The sequence below is a fragment of the Ambystoma mexicanum genome, chromosome 14, assembly GCF_040938575.1.
Source record: "Ambystoma mexicanum isolate Mex_15411 chromosome 14, UKY_AmexF1_1, whole genome shotgun sequence".
In the NCBI taxonomy this organism is placed as follows: domain Eukaryota; kingdom Metazoa; phylum Chordata; class Amphibia; order Caudata; family Ambystomatidae; genus Ambystoma; species Ambystoma mexicanum.
In genome coordinates this window covers 419157348-419172553 of record NC_090940.1, presented here as the reverse complement: position 1 = coordinate 419172553, position 15206 = coordinate 419157348, and the positions used below count along the sequence as shown (strand labels likewise).

Genomic DNA, 15206 nt, shown 5'->3' with positions numbered 1-15206 from the left:
GAGCGCACCTTTTATTCGCCGTTGCTGCTGCTGGCCTCATCCCTGTGTGGTGCAGACGTCCTCCCTCGTACCGAAGCTCCAGGAACCGTGGGTCTGCAGGAAGCTACCAGGAACAACTGCCGTGGCACCAGCTTCTTCATTGAATAAGGTACTGTGTTCTGCTTGAAGAATTAGGGTGAATCTCTTTTCTTCACCTCCCAAGGCTTACCCTTGTCTTCCCTTCTTCTTATAACTTTTGCTTCCTCTGTTGACAATATCTAAGTACTCCTGGCAATGTTGAATCTTGAACTGTCCGAATGTGTGTTCCTCGACAACAGGAACCCGGTTCCTCTTGATACTGGCTCCGGCCTATTGACTCTTGAATTTCTGTCAACGAGTGTTCTCTGATTCTGTCTGCCTTGACAAAAGTATTGCCTATGATTTTTGCCCTCAACTCTCTGGTTAACTCAGGTGCTAAGTGTGTTTTTGCCCCGGTAACATTTCTTGCGGCGGATACGCGTTTCTTTAGTAAGACCGAACTGTCATTACTGTCAAAAAGTGATCGCATACGTATTCCCGGTAACGTCTTTTGTTTCACAACACCGGTCAGTTAAAACATAGGGTACTTACCTTGAGTTAGAGTGTACCAAAGTGAATTGGTTGGTTGTAGTGTATTTTACGTGCAATTTTGAATTAATAGAAGTGTTGTGTTTATAACGAATGGTTTAAAAATAAATGTACTTATATTTTTTTTACCTGAAACCTTGAGTCAGTGTTTGCTTGAGTCACAGTAATTGTGGTCCCTTTGTGTAATCTCTGCTACTGCTCATATACTTTTGAGATAAGCCTGGTTGCTCCGCTACTGCTACCACTTTAACATAGTAGTACAGGCTTGTACCAAAGGTAAAACTTGTATTGCCACCTGTAGTCTTAATTGTGTGTAGTGGTCCCTAAGGGCACTGCACGGGATTCTGCCTAACAGGGCCACAGGCAACGATGTCAGGGGAAATAAACTAATGATGTTACCACTATCAATCACTGTGCTTAAAGTCTGCAGCTCATTGTTAGCTGTGCCATTCACGGATTCCCCAGCCTGTCCCCCAAACGCTGCTGCTCTGAGCTTAGCAGGATGTTTATACGTAGCCAGCGGCGGTGTACAAGCCCTTTGACTGCATGTAATCATGACAGGTCGCTTGACTCGGCTCTGCAGTGCGTATGACTTGGGCGAAGAGGGCTTTAAATTCCTCCGCCTATGAATGATGTAGTCAATGAGAGTCATTAGCAGCAGTCACAAGTGAAAAAAAGAAAAGTCAATTTCCAATACTGCAAAAGTGTGCTGGATTTTTATAGCAGAAGCAATAAGCGTGACAGAGTTCAGCGAGGTCAGGAGCTTAGCGGCATCCCCTCAGCTCCACCGCAGACTACGGCAGACCACTATGCCTCACCAGTCCGCGCGGGTTCTGGTATTTTATTAAGTGAATGCAGGTCAGCTGCATAACATCTTCTCCTCTGCAGTTGTAGAAGAAAAAAAAGACTGCAAACCGGCAAACAGCAAAAATCATGTTCTCCCAACCTCGTCTTTAAAAAGAATAATCCGATAACAATTGTGAAACCACAAATAGGTTTTAATGAAAAAATTCACTGAAAAGTGCCACAGTAGCCATATATTCTGTTTTCGTACAAAGATATATATGCATTTCTGAAAAAGTTGCTTTGAAAATAAATCTACAGTATGCAAAGAAAGTAAAAAACAAAATGAATACAGGATTGATTTTACCATAAAATCAAACAATAACAATTAAAAGAAAGACATACATTAGTAGCCTGGAAATGTGTGCTATACCCTTTTGGTATTACCTGATCAAGAGAGCTATTATGCACTCAAATTGCTCTTATTAATATGAAGGATGCACAGAAAAAGATGCAGGTTTAACAATGAGACTGTGGCAGTTGTATGTTTCTAAGTCATTGGTTTCCAAGTAATGTTTTTTTCCTCAATGGTGATTAAATCAAACATTATTAACAACCTATACAGTTAAGTTGAACTGAAACATGTTCATACATACTGCATCTAAACATCTAATAGTAGGAGTGTTTGCACATTCTTGTGGGCCATGAGAACTTAGAATTACTTTGGATCTAATTATTACTGCAAATGTCTCAAAATTATAGGTGCTCAATAAAAATCCCCTTTGTATTCTTTAGAACTGGTAACAGTCAAACATGCACCTAAATGGACACCTGTGCTTTAAACACGCTGCACTCTACCAGAAAACCATCAGTGTTGTGTCCTTTGTTTTAAAAGTCTTTTGTGAAAATTAAAGTTCTTCTGAAGTCTGCTCCTCATCTTCTACATAGTCCTGCTTATACAGGAATGTTAGAAGAAACAGTGCAACGTCCATAGACGACCAGTAGGCAGTGTGTGATGTTACTGCTGACCAGTATCTGCTTTCCACAAGACCTTCACGTAGTTCAAAATCAATCCTGTGCTCCAACTCCACTAATAAATAAAAGAAAAAAGGATATTGGTTTGTGGTCAGTCGTATTACAAAAGGCAATAATTCTGCTAGGCAGTGAGGAATTACAATGTGTATAACAGCTACATTTAAAAGAGTAACCCATTTAAAAGATGAATCAAATCCTGGACATCAAAGTTTACATTAGTAATCTTTCAGTGTTTCACAGAGCATCCGTTTCTTGGCAATATAGATATGTTATTAATGTTTCAAAGGATGCAATGGAGCCCCAAATGTGATATATACACAAAAACTTCCAAATTAACTGACAAAAGTACATTTGCTTCTCCTTGTGCTGTGGCAGCGAGGAGGGATTTGGGGACGAGAGGGCTACAGCAGGCTGGAGAGAAGGGCATTGCCTCCATCTTCATAGTAAAGTATAAGATAATGTACTGCAGTTTGTAACTGTTGAACCCATATGCAGCAGACATACATATGTTATTGTGCGGGATGGCATCATATCATGCCTCACGGCCCTTGCCCAATTCCCCCCTAAAAGATTTCACTACAACAATTTGGTCAAGTGTTGGCAATAAAAGGCCGTAGGATTTTATTGGTACAGATATGGTTATGGGAACATAAACAATAATCGCATATCATAATAAATCATACTTTTGGGCACCGGGTCCAGAGGTTACCCCCTCTGGCCCGTGCCGCCACGACCTGGATGGGTTACCGGCTGTCCAGGTTTCCCCCAAAAGTTGTTTCTTGTTCTTTCCTAGCTGCATAATCTGTTCCCCTTGGTTTGGCATTCCCCGGATCGTGCCTGGTGTTTAGCCCATGTAGGGGTTTGGTTTGAAGTTATGTGTGAGCCGGCATCTTGTGCTGGCCTCAGAATTGCCTATGTATGGCTGCTCTAAGTTTGCTTTCTTTCCTGTGCCGCAATCAAAACCCTGCTCGTTTGGGAACATTTTTATCCCCACCTTAAGCTGGTTTTAGCGCATGTTCCAGGGGTGCCCCAAAGCTTTCTGGCCCTGGCCTTTGTGGCGTTGGTCTGTTTGTCTATTTAAAAGATTTTTGTATAGGTTTGAGAGTTCTAGCATTTGCGAATATGGGTGGGATAGCCCTGTGCATAGTTGCTCAAATTTGGACCCTGGAACCTGCTTCCAATGACCCCGGCACCTTTATCTTACATCGGTGGGTAACTTCCTGCTGTGCCCCGAGGTTCGGTAACCAATGTGGAATTTCCCTGGCCTTCTAAGGGACGGTCCCCCTTGTGATATTCTTGTTTGGAAACAAAAGGTTTACCTGCCTTTAGGTCCCGAGCTATGTTGCAGCTCCCTGGCCCTGGCTGATGGCCATTTGTTGACCTGTTGTATTGTGCTGTGTGGAGCTTTCCCCCCACCCTGCTTATACCATTTTTGTTGAACCGATTCCGTGCTACTTGTAGCACTCTGGCCCCCGCCCTCGGGCGTTGGCCTGTTGTGCTGTGTGGTTTTATTCTGCACTGCTTTTACTTATGTTGGGACCGTATTTAGGTTTGGTGCTTATTCAAGCACCCTGGCCCCCGGCCTTCTGGTGTATTTTGCTGCCTTGAGGGCCGTGTCGCCCTAGACTCTGGCATCTTGCTGGACTGGCTGCCTGCTTGGGATGTTACCTGTGTGTTATTGGCCCTTCCTTGCGTTTTAAAACATATACCTTATTATCTAGTATTTTCCAGTACCTCTTTTGATTTCCTTCTCTATTCCGTTCTGCAAACAAATGTATTGCATGTTCTGTTATTTTTATGGCGCTACCGTCTCTCAGGCAAAACGCTACTAAGTACCCACAGTGTGTGGTGTTCATTTATCGACCTTGGAGAATTGACAGGCTGGGCTAGGCCCTGCTAGGGATTGAAATTGCGTTAGCAGGCTCAGCCCTGGTGTCAGAATGAGCGCTCTGTTTGCTTCGCTATCCGACTAGCTGCACCGTTATTGGAGGTGTTGACTATGCTTTGGAAATGTATCCTCTATCTGGTCTCTAGCTGGCCTGCGGCAAGCTTGGCCTTTTATTCTGGCCCTGGTTGCGTTCGTTTTGAACTGTTATCTGTGGGGTGTTATTTCTTCTCCTGCCTCGGCCACATCGAACCGCTGGAAGCTGATCATCCGCTCGAGTATTACCTGCATGCGGGTGGTCCTGATTGTCTGGAACACTTCTCGTTTGCGGGCGCCATACTCACTGGGTTTGTTGTTAAACTTTGCTCGCACTTTGCTTATGTGTACTATTGTCGCCGGGTTTTGAAACTGTGTGGCCGGGTGGGGCCGATGTTAAGGGGAGGGCTCAGCTAATTGCACTCACAGGCCCGGCTCTGTCTTTCTGTGAGGGTTTGACATGTGCAGGGGATGCATCTTTGAACTTCTGAGGCAGTTGAGCTGTGTTTTTTATGCCTAGACTGATCCCTGCAACCACCTTCTGGTGCGGTTTGCAAGCTGCAAAACGGTCTGTTTGCTGTGCAGACCTGACTGTTTGATTGTATGACCTGTCTTCGCTCTTTGTTCCAGTTCATTGAAACGTCAGTGGGGCTGGCTGACTGTTTGTCTGCCTGTGTTTGTGTTTATTTGGGACCCTGGTTAGTTGGGTGCCCTGCTGGTGTCCTATGGGGGTTATCTTACTTACCTTGCCATGGTGACTTCGGTGTCATCGCCCCCTCTTCACCTGGCTCCTTATAGCTAGCCCCTGAATGTCCTCCATGCTTCACTACCTCAGTAGTGTTGTTGCAACTAGGTCCCCTGAGCACAGGTTTCCTCGGTTGCTCATTGTTTCGAAACCCCATTCAGGATTCTGTGTTTATTCTGCATACACAGAAATATTTGGCAAGCTCCGTTTTGGACAGCTGCTTGTAGTAATACTTGGAAAGCTCAGTTTTGGATAGCTGCTTGCAGTAGAAGATCCGTTTCAACGGATTCTCCTTTTCATGCATTTTGTTTCTGTCTGATGCCGCTATGCATTGGCTTGTGTGCAGGCACTGCCAGGCTTCAAACTATCAGTAGGCTCTGTCCAGGTGTGCAACAATTGAGTGCTTGTGCCGGCTTTTGCACAGGTGGTTTCCCATCAATTTGGCAATTCGAAGAAACTGCCATGTCTGTGATGCTTATTGCTTGTTGCCTGCTGGCCATGATCTACCCCTTGTTTGTGGTTGGCATGTTCAAACCTTGCTGTGCCCTGAGCTCTGCTAGTCGGAGTACTGGGTTCATGGCTGGTCACACCATTTGTAGTGTATGCACAGGCAATTTGATCTGATGTGATTGTTCCTGTTCGAATATCAGATTTGCACTGTCCCCAATTGCTTTCAATTGTCTTGAGGTGTCTTGCCTGCTGCCTGTTGTTACTGATCGACCTCCGCTTCAATAGTTGCGTTAATGGACAAACCCCTAGTGATTTCTATTGAAGGTTGGGTTGCCGCTATTGGTCATGCTTCCAGTTTTCTCCCTGGGGCGCCCTGTACCAGGTGTTGTCCCACCTTCTAGTGAAGTTATTGCGCTACTCCGTAACCGGGGACTGTTGCAGCAATTTTACCCCGCATAGAAAACATGGAAGACTGTTTTTTCCCTCGTGTCTGGTTGCCCCTCATCAGCCTGATAACCGATATGCTGCACCCCGTTTTGCAGTATTAATTTCGAAGAGGATTGTGTAGATGTTTCTTATATCTGTAACTGATGCGCCCTGGGTAGGCTGCTTGTATTTTGAACAGTTGCACTGGCTAATTGTTTCCTCTCCTCTTGTTTCATCATGTGGTAATAGCTTATCTTGGTGTTGTGCGGGTAGAAAGCCGACGCTTCTGGGTTCCATTGATTTTCGTTTGGGAGCCATTTGTCTTGTCTGTAGCATAGAAACAAAACTTTTCATTTTTCATAATTTTAGGCAAACCTGAGATTGGTGGCTGCCTTAATGCCGCACAACTCCATGCGAAGATTATGTTTGTCACCCGTTTGGGTCACTGCCTGGCGCTGTGCCCCGTATAACGTAACAGTTTGCCTTGAAGGCTGTCATAAAATTATTTGTGGCAACTGAGCGTTTGTATTATTATACTTATTAGCTGGCATGGTGTTCGTGCCAGTTCTGAGCTTCATACCTTACTCAAAAACCTTTGTCTGCCCCTGTCATGCGAGTTACCAATATCCTTACCGGTGTGAGACTTGTGGGTTGCCAGCATTTGTTTTTAATTCATTCAAAATTGTATCGTATCATGCACAATACATGGTATAATTAACAGTTTGCCTTGCAAGGTTGTTTAGAGAATCTGCGGTATAAGAGTTTGGATTTCAGACACCTGCAACATTAGCTAGCAATAGGCGTTCGTGCAATTTCTGCGGTTTGTACCATATTAAACCATTATTTGCCCTGGTCATGTATATGCCTACCGTCCCCTATGATGTGGGACTTTTGGATCTGCCAGTATTTGTCATTTGCATTCGACATTGCATTCCACTATACACGATATGTCATTGTGTCATAAAAAGGACAAACATGTTTGCAAAAACGGTTTGTTAGCACAATGGTGTGTTTCAACAGAAAAACCCTTGTGTTCGTTAAACCTGGCAAAGTACGTGCTTTAACAATTGTTTTTGTTCATTTACAAAAAGGGGGGACATTCTAACTCTGCCTGATATGCCAAAATTGGGCTAAACATATTTCTAAATGCAATCTGTTTAAGGATGAAAAAGCTTGGTTTGGCCTTGCTGGGATTCGAAACTAAATTGGCAGTCTCCGCACATCTGTCAAGCGCAAGTACTCTACTTGCTGTGCTACCAGTCCTGCCATTCAATGGCTTGTCAACTTTTATTTGGCCAACATGTCCGCAACGTGAATATCAAATCCTGAGTTTTCTCTTGGCAAGTGATCAGAACCTGCGTCAGCAGGCTCTGCACAGATGTCAAAAATGTGTGGCTCTAGCCACTGGGCTCTCTATGCAGCCTTACAACCTGAGGGATATAGGTTTGCTTTCCAGGTTCTTTTTATAAAGTTTGCTTACAATGACTTTAAGGGGATGAGTCTCCATGATATATGCTTGCTTTCCAGGTTCTTTTATAAAGTTTGCTTACAATGACTTTAAGGGGATGAGTCTGCATGATATATGCTTGCTTTCCAGGTTCTTTTATAAAGTTCGCTTACAATGACTTTAAAGGAATGGTTCGGTCAAAATGTTTTATTGTCCCTACGTGTCGGCCATGTGTTTTTAAGCCTAAGTCGCTCTATTTTAGAAACATTTCCTATGGACCTTACCTGAGTTTTCGTCCATTAAATGCACGCGAAAACAGGCATCAGGGAGCTGCCATTTTGTGATAATCCTATCATTTCCCCCATCGCCCTGGCTGACCTGCTTTTGCGATACTAATCATATCCCCCGCCCCTGAGCCTGTCATCAGCAGACGCGTACCGCCCATTTCACAACGCCAAAGCGCGTCTCGTGTCAACATTCGCTGCGCTTCAGCTAATGACGTGTCGCCATGGAAATGGCAGGACGCCTCTTTCCTCAATAAGTATAAACAGACAGTTTCAGAACACACAGCAGCAGATTTTCGATTCCATTCCTCTCTCTGTGTTACTTTGAGTATTCTGTGACTCGTTTCTGTGCTCTGGTCAGCTACCTTCGTTGCTTGTAGCCCGTGTGAACAGATACCAGTACCACCGCTATAAATTATTTTAGTTTGTTTAACACACAATGGCTACAATAATGCCCTACATGTACGAGCCCGAGTATACCGAGGAGGAACTACTGGAAAGGGAAACACACGAAAACAATGGGTCTTCGGACGGCAGTTGGGAGGACGATTCAACAGCTGAAGAGCCTGGACCTAGTCGCATGGACCGTTTTTTACACCTGGTGCACATGCAATCGGTGCAAGCTAATGCCAACCGAGGACGAGAACTGCTGTTGCTGTGAAAATTCGGGATGCGTGGCCTACATCTCGGAAGGCGAGCCACTACCGCAATGCATCACCGAGCTGCCAGACTTCAGGGCAGCCAGCCTCACACGGTCCGTGTTGAGGATAATGATGGTGCTTATGCACGAACTTCGCGCAACTGTTCGTCCTCGTAATCCGAGTAACGAGTAAGTATACTCTGCTTGTCATGCCACTCCTATTTCATGGTCTTCTACTATATCCAAAATTACATATACATATCATTGTAACGCATGAAAGTCGTTCAATAGTGTGCAGTGTCTAGATAGCATTTTTCCGAGCAGAATGCCATTAGTTACAAGAATTGTCATTGACAACAAACGTTTATTAAACTTAACTTGTTCATTTAAAACCAGTTTGTTTCATTCCTTTTCACAGGTGGTACAGGCTGGTGGCCTATCGTTCCTTTACATGGTGGCTTCACGGGAGGCTTGGACACCGCGTTCGAAGAGTAATACCCGCCTGTGCCGTTCGTGCCATAAGAGAAACGTTCCCGAGTGACAGCGGTCAGTACAGGGGATTTTCTCTCACTGTGCTGCAACCTGACCTGTACAATGTGTAAAGTCTTGTATTTTTGTGTCATCAAAATAAGATACAAAATAAAACACCACATATATTTTAACAACGGTTGTTTCGATTTTTTAAATAAATCAAGTGTGTCTCCATTCAAGGATGGACGTCAGACATCTGTGCTCCGAATGGGTGAAGTTCAGGTCGCTGTGAAGCAGGGTGGTCACTATCTAAGCTAACATAATATATTCTCAATAATGCATGCAGGTATTGAGGACACGTTTGTGGAGATGAACGAGCTATGTGCTTAGTTCAGGCTGGTTCACATGCAGGACAGTGATCGAAGAGGAAGAGTGATGTGTTACATTTATTAGCTGTTGCAAATACCTCTGGAGTTTTCCAGTCAGAGTGGGAACGAGGGTGGGGGCCATGTGCTGTGCGCAGTGAAGCCTGGTCACCAAGATGGATTGGAAAGGGGGTACAAAAATGGATGCCCCGTGTCCTGCTCAGTGGTCCCATCTACACGAATGTCAACCAAAGTTAACATCACATAAGGGCAAGGGGCGAACCCACTACTGGAGGCACTTGGTCCGAGTTTCTACTGAGAAGTAAAGGATGAGAGGGGCCCTATGGCCCCTCGCTCCCACACACTTGCCTGCATGCCCACCGGCCCATCCATCCCACGCCCAGGGGCCATCGCTCACATGGCCTCCTCAGACCCCGTGTCTCCAGGGAGGCCTCCCCTGAGGCAGGCCGCCCCCCTGCAATCCACATAAGTGTCTCTCCATTCAGCAGTCTTCCTGTGCCTTATCTGCATGCCCCAGGCCCATCCATCCCACCCCCTCTATCAAAGGCGGTTCGCACCCGGGGATGAGCGCTGGCATGGGGGGCTGTCACAGGCGCAAACGGCCAAGGTGCCAAACAGCAAGTACACTTCAAAAGGTATCCCACGCCCAGGGGCCATCGCTCACATGGCCTCCTCAGACCCCGTGTCTCCAGGCAGGCCGCCCCCCTGCAATCCACATAATACCACGACATACACAGTTTGTTTGTTTGTTTTATTCACTTATAATGCGCACCAAACCCAAAGGTAGCCGGGCGCAGCAGTACAGAAAATGCGAAGCTTAGGTTGCAGGGTGGGGTCATGGGATACATACACTGTACTAATACAAAATACAAAATATAGATGCAAAATATCACAGGAAGGCAGCAGTTGCGGTATACATGCAGAATAAATACAAAATATGCTCAAGACAATCTATGTACAGGTACTGTGTGGGCGAAAGCTCATCGGTCAGGTGGCCAAAGAGAGTGGGACCATAAGATCATGATGAAGTGTAAGTTCTAGGGTGGGGTGAAGGATAAGTGGGCGCCAATAGGCTATTCATTGGCAGTCCTTAGCAGATTGATGTAGTTAATTCTGAATTTAGGGAAGGGCTGTGCCTCGCGTAGAGGATTAGGCAATGAGTTCCATAATTGAGCTGCTTGCACCGGGAAGCTACTACCCCCCGCCTTAGATAACCTGAATCTAGGAATAATGAGGCTGTTGGCATTTGCAGTTCTAGCGGGGTGCGAGTAATTTCTTTTTGTGAGTTTATTGCGGAGATAGCTTGGTGCTGCATTGTTCAGGGCTTTATGAACCAGGGATGCTACTTTAAGGTGGATTTTGTTTTGGGAGGATAACCAATTGTTTTGACGCCTGATGTTTGAAATATGTGATCTTTTGGGTACACCAAGGGCGGCTCGTAGGGCATTGTTTTGAAGAATTTGAAGTCGGTGGGTAATGGATTTGTTTGCTCCGATGTAGAGGGCATTACAATAATCAAGTCTCGAAAGGATTAATGCTCTCGCTAGGATAAGGCAGTTGTTATCGGAGAGAAAGTGCTTGCCTGCTCTAATGAGCTTGCATGTGTAGGCGGTGGCAGATGCCAATGACTTCACCTGCTTGTCAAAAGAGAGGGTGGCATCCAGATAGAAGCCAAGTGTCTTCACATCTTTGGAAACCTTGATAATATTCCCGTCAATTTCAAATGAGGTGTAGTCCTGACTGAGTTTCTTCATGTTAGAATGTGTCCCTAGGATGAGCAGCTCTGTTTTGTCATCGTTCAGGCATAGACCCTGGGTTGCCATCCATGCCTGGACCATGATATACACCCTATTCACCAAGGCCAAATCCTTGTTGTAGTCCCCGGAAAGTGGGAGGAGAATCTGGGTATCATCTGCATAGTTGGTGTAGGTGATACCAAGATGGTCCAGATCATCAAAAAGGGGCTTAGTGAATATGTTGTAGAGAGTCGGGGAGACGCATGAGCCCTGAGGGACTCCACATCGGATGGGGATTGGGTCCGCCGCTGCCGAGGGGGAGAACACCCTCATAGTCCTATCACTGAGGAAGGATTCAATCCAAGATATGGCCTCCTTGGAAAAATGTGCGGCTGAGTCTAAATGGCTGCAAAGTACTCCATGGTCTACAAGGTCGAATGCCGCCGAGAGGTCCAGCAGGAAGAGGAGAGCCATTTTACCTTTATCTCTTATTTCATCTATTTGTGCCTTTAGGTTGATGAGGGCAGTCTCTGTACCATGTTGTGGACGGAATCCTGATTGGCGCTCTCCTAAGAGTTTATGTTGTTCCAGGAAACTTTGGATTTGATTGTAGGCGATCTTATCCAGGATTTTGAGCAGGAAGGGGACTGTTATAATGGGGCGGTAGTTTGTGGGTATAAGAGGGTCTAGCGTTTGCTTTTTAAGCAATGGTAGTACCCAGGATTGTTTTAAGTTGGTGGGTACCGTGCCGGACGTGAATGAGGAGTTGACAAGTTTGGCGATAAACGGCGATAAACAGTCATTCATTCACAAACACACCCCTGTTTCTAATACTTTATAAACCACTTGATATGTCTCATGAGAACATCTTTGTGCTTTGCAAGTCAACTCCTGAACCTTCTACCTGAGAAGCACTGAGATCTATGCTAATCTGCTCGTCGTCGTGCTATCTGTGACCGCTTCGAGGATACTCGTCAGTGTGCTACCTGTGGCCATCTACCTGTTCTCCTGCAACATACTGCTCGGCCTGCTGAATCCAACTGTTTGTTGGTCAAGGTAAGGCTATGTATCCTAGTCATATTTCAGTCATTTTTACATTTCTATCTATTTGTGATTACAGTACCCAATAGAGCTATGGTCATTGGTCTCATTGCTATTGACTTGAGTTTCAATTGTTATGCTATCAATAGATCAATAGATCTATTTATTTTCATCAATTGTCATCGAATTGCATCCTTCGGGGGTCCAGTCTATAATGTAAGCAAGTTTCCTTTTCGTGCAAGACAGAACATCCAAGGGACGAGTCACATGTTCAGAATTTAGTCACATAATTTAAAAAGTTTCTGTAACTTATGCAAATACTAAGCCGCACATGATGAACTGGTATAGTTCCGGCGACCAAAACAAACCTTGCATTGAGCATGGTATGGTTCATGTACTTTTTTATGACATTTGTATTCATCAAGGTTTTATAATAATCTTGATATTTACTTTTCAGAATTTTCAACAATGCCTGCCTGTTTGATTAGCGGTTGCCCTTTTCGAAGACCCATGCTAAATCTGAAGGAACTACAATGCATGAATTCCGGAAAACTGTTGATCGAATAAGAGAATGGGTCGGACATTGCGGATATCCACTGGATGAGCTGGAAAGTAGAGTCCAACAAGTCTTAGAGGACAAGAGGGGTGATCGATACCGCATCTGGAGCCGGCACTTTTCCTCGAACATGTACGCCACATCTTGGGTAACAAAGAAGAATAAACGGCGAACGACACGAAAATTGCTCGCAAACGCCATTCCAACTCTATTCGTCCACATTCCGCCACTGGTGAGTCAAGTGTCCCGATTTAGCTTTAGGACTTGTGGTAGTGTGGAGGTAGCCGAATGGATTAATTGATATTTTAGGTGTTGTGTCCCTTGTAATACTCCCTTGTAATAATTTCAATATTGATATGAGTGTATAGCTTTTTGAATAATGACATTTATCAATACATTATTTTTCGATTTTATAACCCCCAAACGAAATCCATTTATGGGCACAGGGAACTGTACTATATTGCGCATTTTCAATAGCATTATTCTCAAGTATTCTGTCAGTTTACATGGCAAATTTTTAATATTTGCATTTCATCATCAAACAATAATTTACCTTTACAACTGCTCGACTATCCACTGAATCTGGAGCAACAACATTCTACATCTGTGACGTGCCCGCAGTTATCAACCACTTCTAGCGCGTATCAGGTAATCATACTTGGCTATTCCACTACAGACTTGTTTTATGCATGTTAAGTAATAGTTTTTATGTATCGTGTGATTATTTTACCAATTGTTTGGTTAGTGCTTTCCAATTGATATACACCTTAGTTGTCGTCCCCTGGTGTTTGTTTTCAGTTATAATTAGTGTTATCCATACTAATGCAAGTACTGTCTTTCAGGGAGATGCTGAAGCGTCCACCACATTGACAACATCCCTAGATGTTCTTCAGCAGCACAAGGTATGGATACTGACAGCTCCATCGACCGTGATCATCAGGACTGGAACACTTGTCGTTTGATTGTTCTACACCATGTTTCATTCGTGGTTAGCCATTGATATGTACCTGTGCGGTCGACCCCAAGTGTGTGTTGTGTTTTCAATATTGTAATCCTTACTAATGCAAATACTATGTTTCAGGCAGTTGTTGAAGCGTCAACCCACGCACTTGATGCGGAGCCTGACATTCAAGTAATTCCAGGGGAAGCGGGACCATGCGGATACGAATCGGCGCAACAGCTTTTGGAAGTGCTCACCACATTTACAACATCCATAGATATTCTTCAGCAGCACAAGGTATGGATACTGACAGCTCCATCAAGCGTGATCATATAACGTGATTCCATTTGCTATACTTTCTTCCCTATTAACGCAAGTACTGTGTTTCAGGGAGACGATGGAGCTTCCACTACAATAACAAGATCCCATTTAGATGATGCAGATGTAAAGAAATCGGAGAAATAAGTCGATTAAATCTGATCATATTTAAATATTCCTTGATTCTTTTAGAAAATGCAACATTTGTGGTTATCTCTTTATATGTGCCTGTGCCGTCGACCCCAAGTGTGTGTTATGTTTACAATATTGAAAACCATACTAACACAAGTACTGTGTTTCAGGTAGTTGCTGATGCCTCCTCTTCAATACAATAATTTGTCGCAGTCCATGCAGAGCCATAGGTATGGATACTGACAGCTCCATCGAACTAGGTCATCAGAGCTCGAATACTTGTCGTTTGATTGTTCCACACAATGTTTAAATCGTGTTTGGCTATTGAGATGTACCTGTGTGTTCGTCCTCATGTGTGTTTTATGCTAACAATATTTTGATACACAGTAATGAAAATACTATGTTTCAGGGAGTCGATGGAGCCTCATTCTGTGCTATCTATGCGGATACAGAAAATATAGTCGTTGCAGCGCAAGAGGAAGGGGAGACATGCGGATACGGATCGGAGCAACAGCGTGCAGATGTTGAAGGTCGAGTCAAAAAAAGTTGCAAAGAAAAGAAACAAAAATAAGGTTAGTTACAGTTCATAACTTTAGAAATGTTTTTGTGCTGGGGACTATTTTATGTTTTTTTCCAGTCAATTGTACTATACTTTATCTTGTGTTTAAACTGAACATCCCTTTTCCAATCTGTCCTCTAGTTACCCGTGGGTGTCCAAACTATACATACACAAACAGTGAAGCGAATGAGAGATGTTGCTTGCCAGACCATTTACACTATGGAGGAACTATTAATTCAGACGCCGCGTGTTGAGACTAGAGATGCTCATGTCCAATGGCCAGAACATGAAATGAATGTGCCCGGAGAATCCAGTAAAGTTGTAAAGGACCATTGCTACAGTGCGACTGCACCACCACAACAACATGATACTGGATGCATTGAAGATCGCTCTGAAGTAGTCGTAGATCAATTCACACAATCTACACCCGACAAAAAATTGCCACCAAAAAAGCTGTCGACATTGTTGTGTTCTCCCATCAATGTTGAAGTAGCAGATGTTGAAATGACAGAGAATGAACCAGCAGCAGCATTCACCGACGCATCAGAACTTGATAGCAGCGATATTTCTTTCAAATGTGGTGATATGTCCTCAAAGTCACAGGCCAAAACAACTTTGACGCAGGATGACAGTCTAATGAAAGAGGGCAAATACATAGTATTCGACAGTTGTTTGATGGATATTATAAGTATGCTGAAATGTGGGCATTCCGTCAGAGGGAAAGTATGTG

The 15206-nt window shown here is 44.2% G+C and overlaps 1 protein-coding gene across 4 annotated transcripts in view; it reads right to left on the bottom strand.

Annotated features, from left to right (window-relative positions):
- Positions 1 to 1583: 1583 nt before the first annotated feature.
- The window catches only part of DDHD1 (DDHD domain containing 1), a 1509354-nt gene continuing 1495731 nt past the window's right edge, over positions 1584 to 15206 (bottom strand). For all 4 annotated transcript variants that reach the window (XM_069637585.1, XM_069637586.1, XM_069637589.1 and 1 more), the window contains one exon: positions 1584 to 2479. In XM_069637585.1, the coding sequence (XP_069493686.1) occupies positions 2298 to 2479 (182 nt within the window). In that variant the 3' untranslated portion in view covers positions 1584 to 2297. The remainder of the gene's footprint in view (positions 2480 to 15206) is intronic.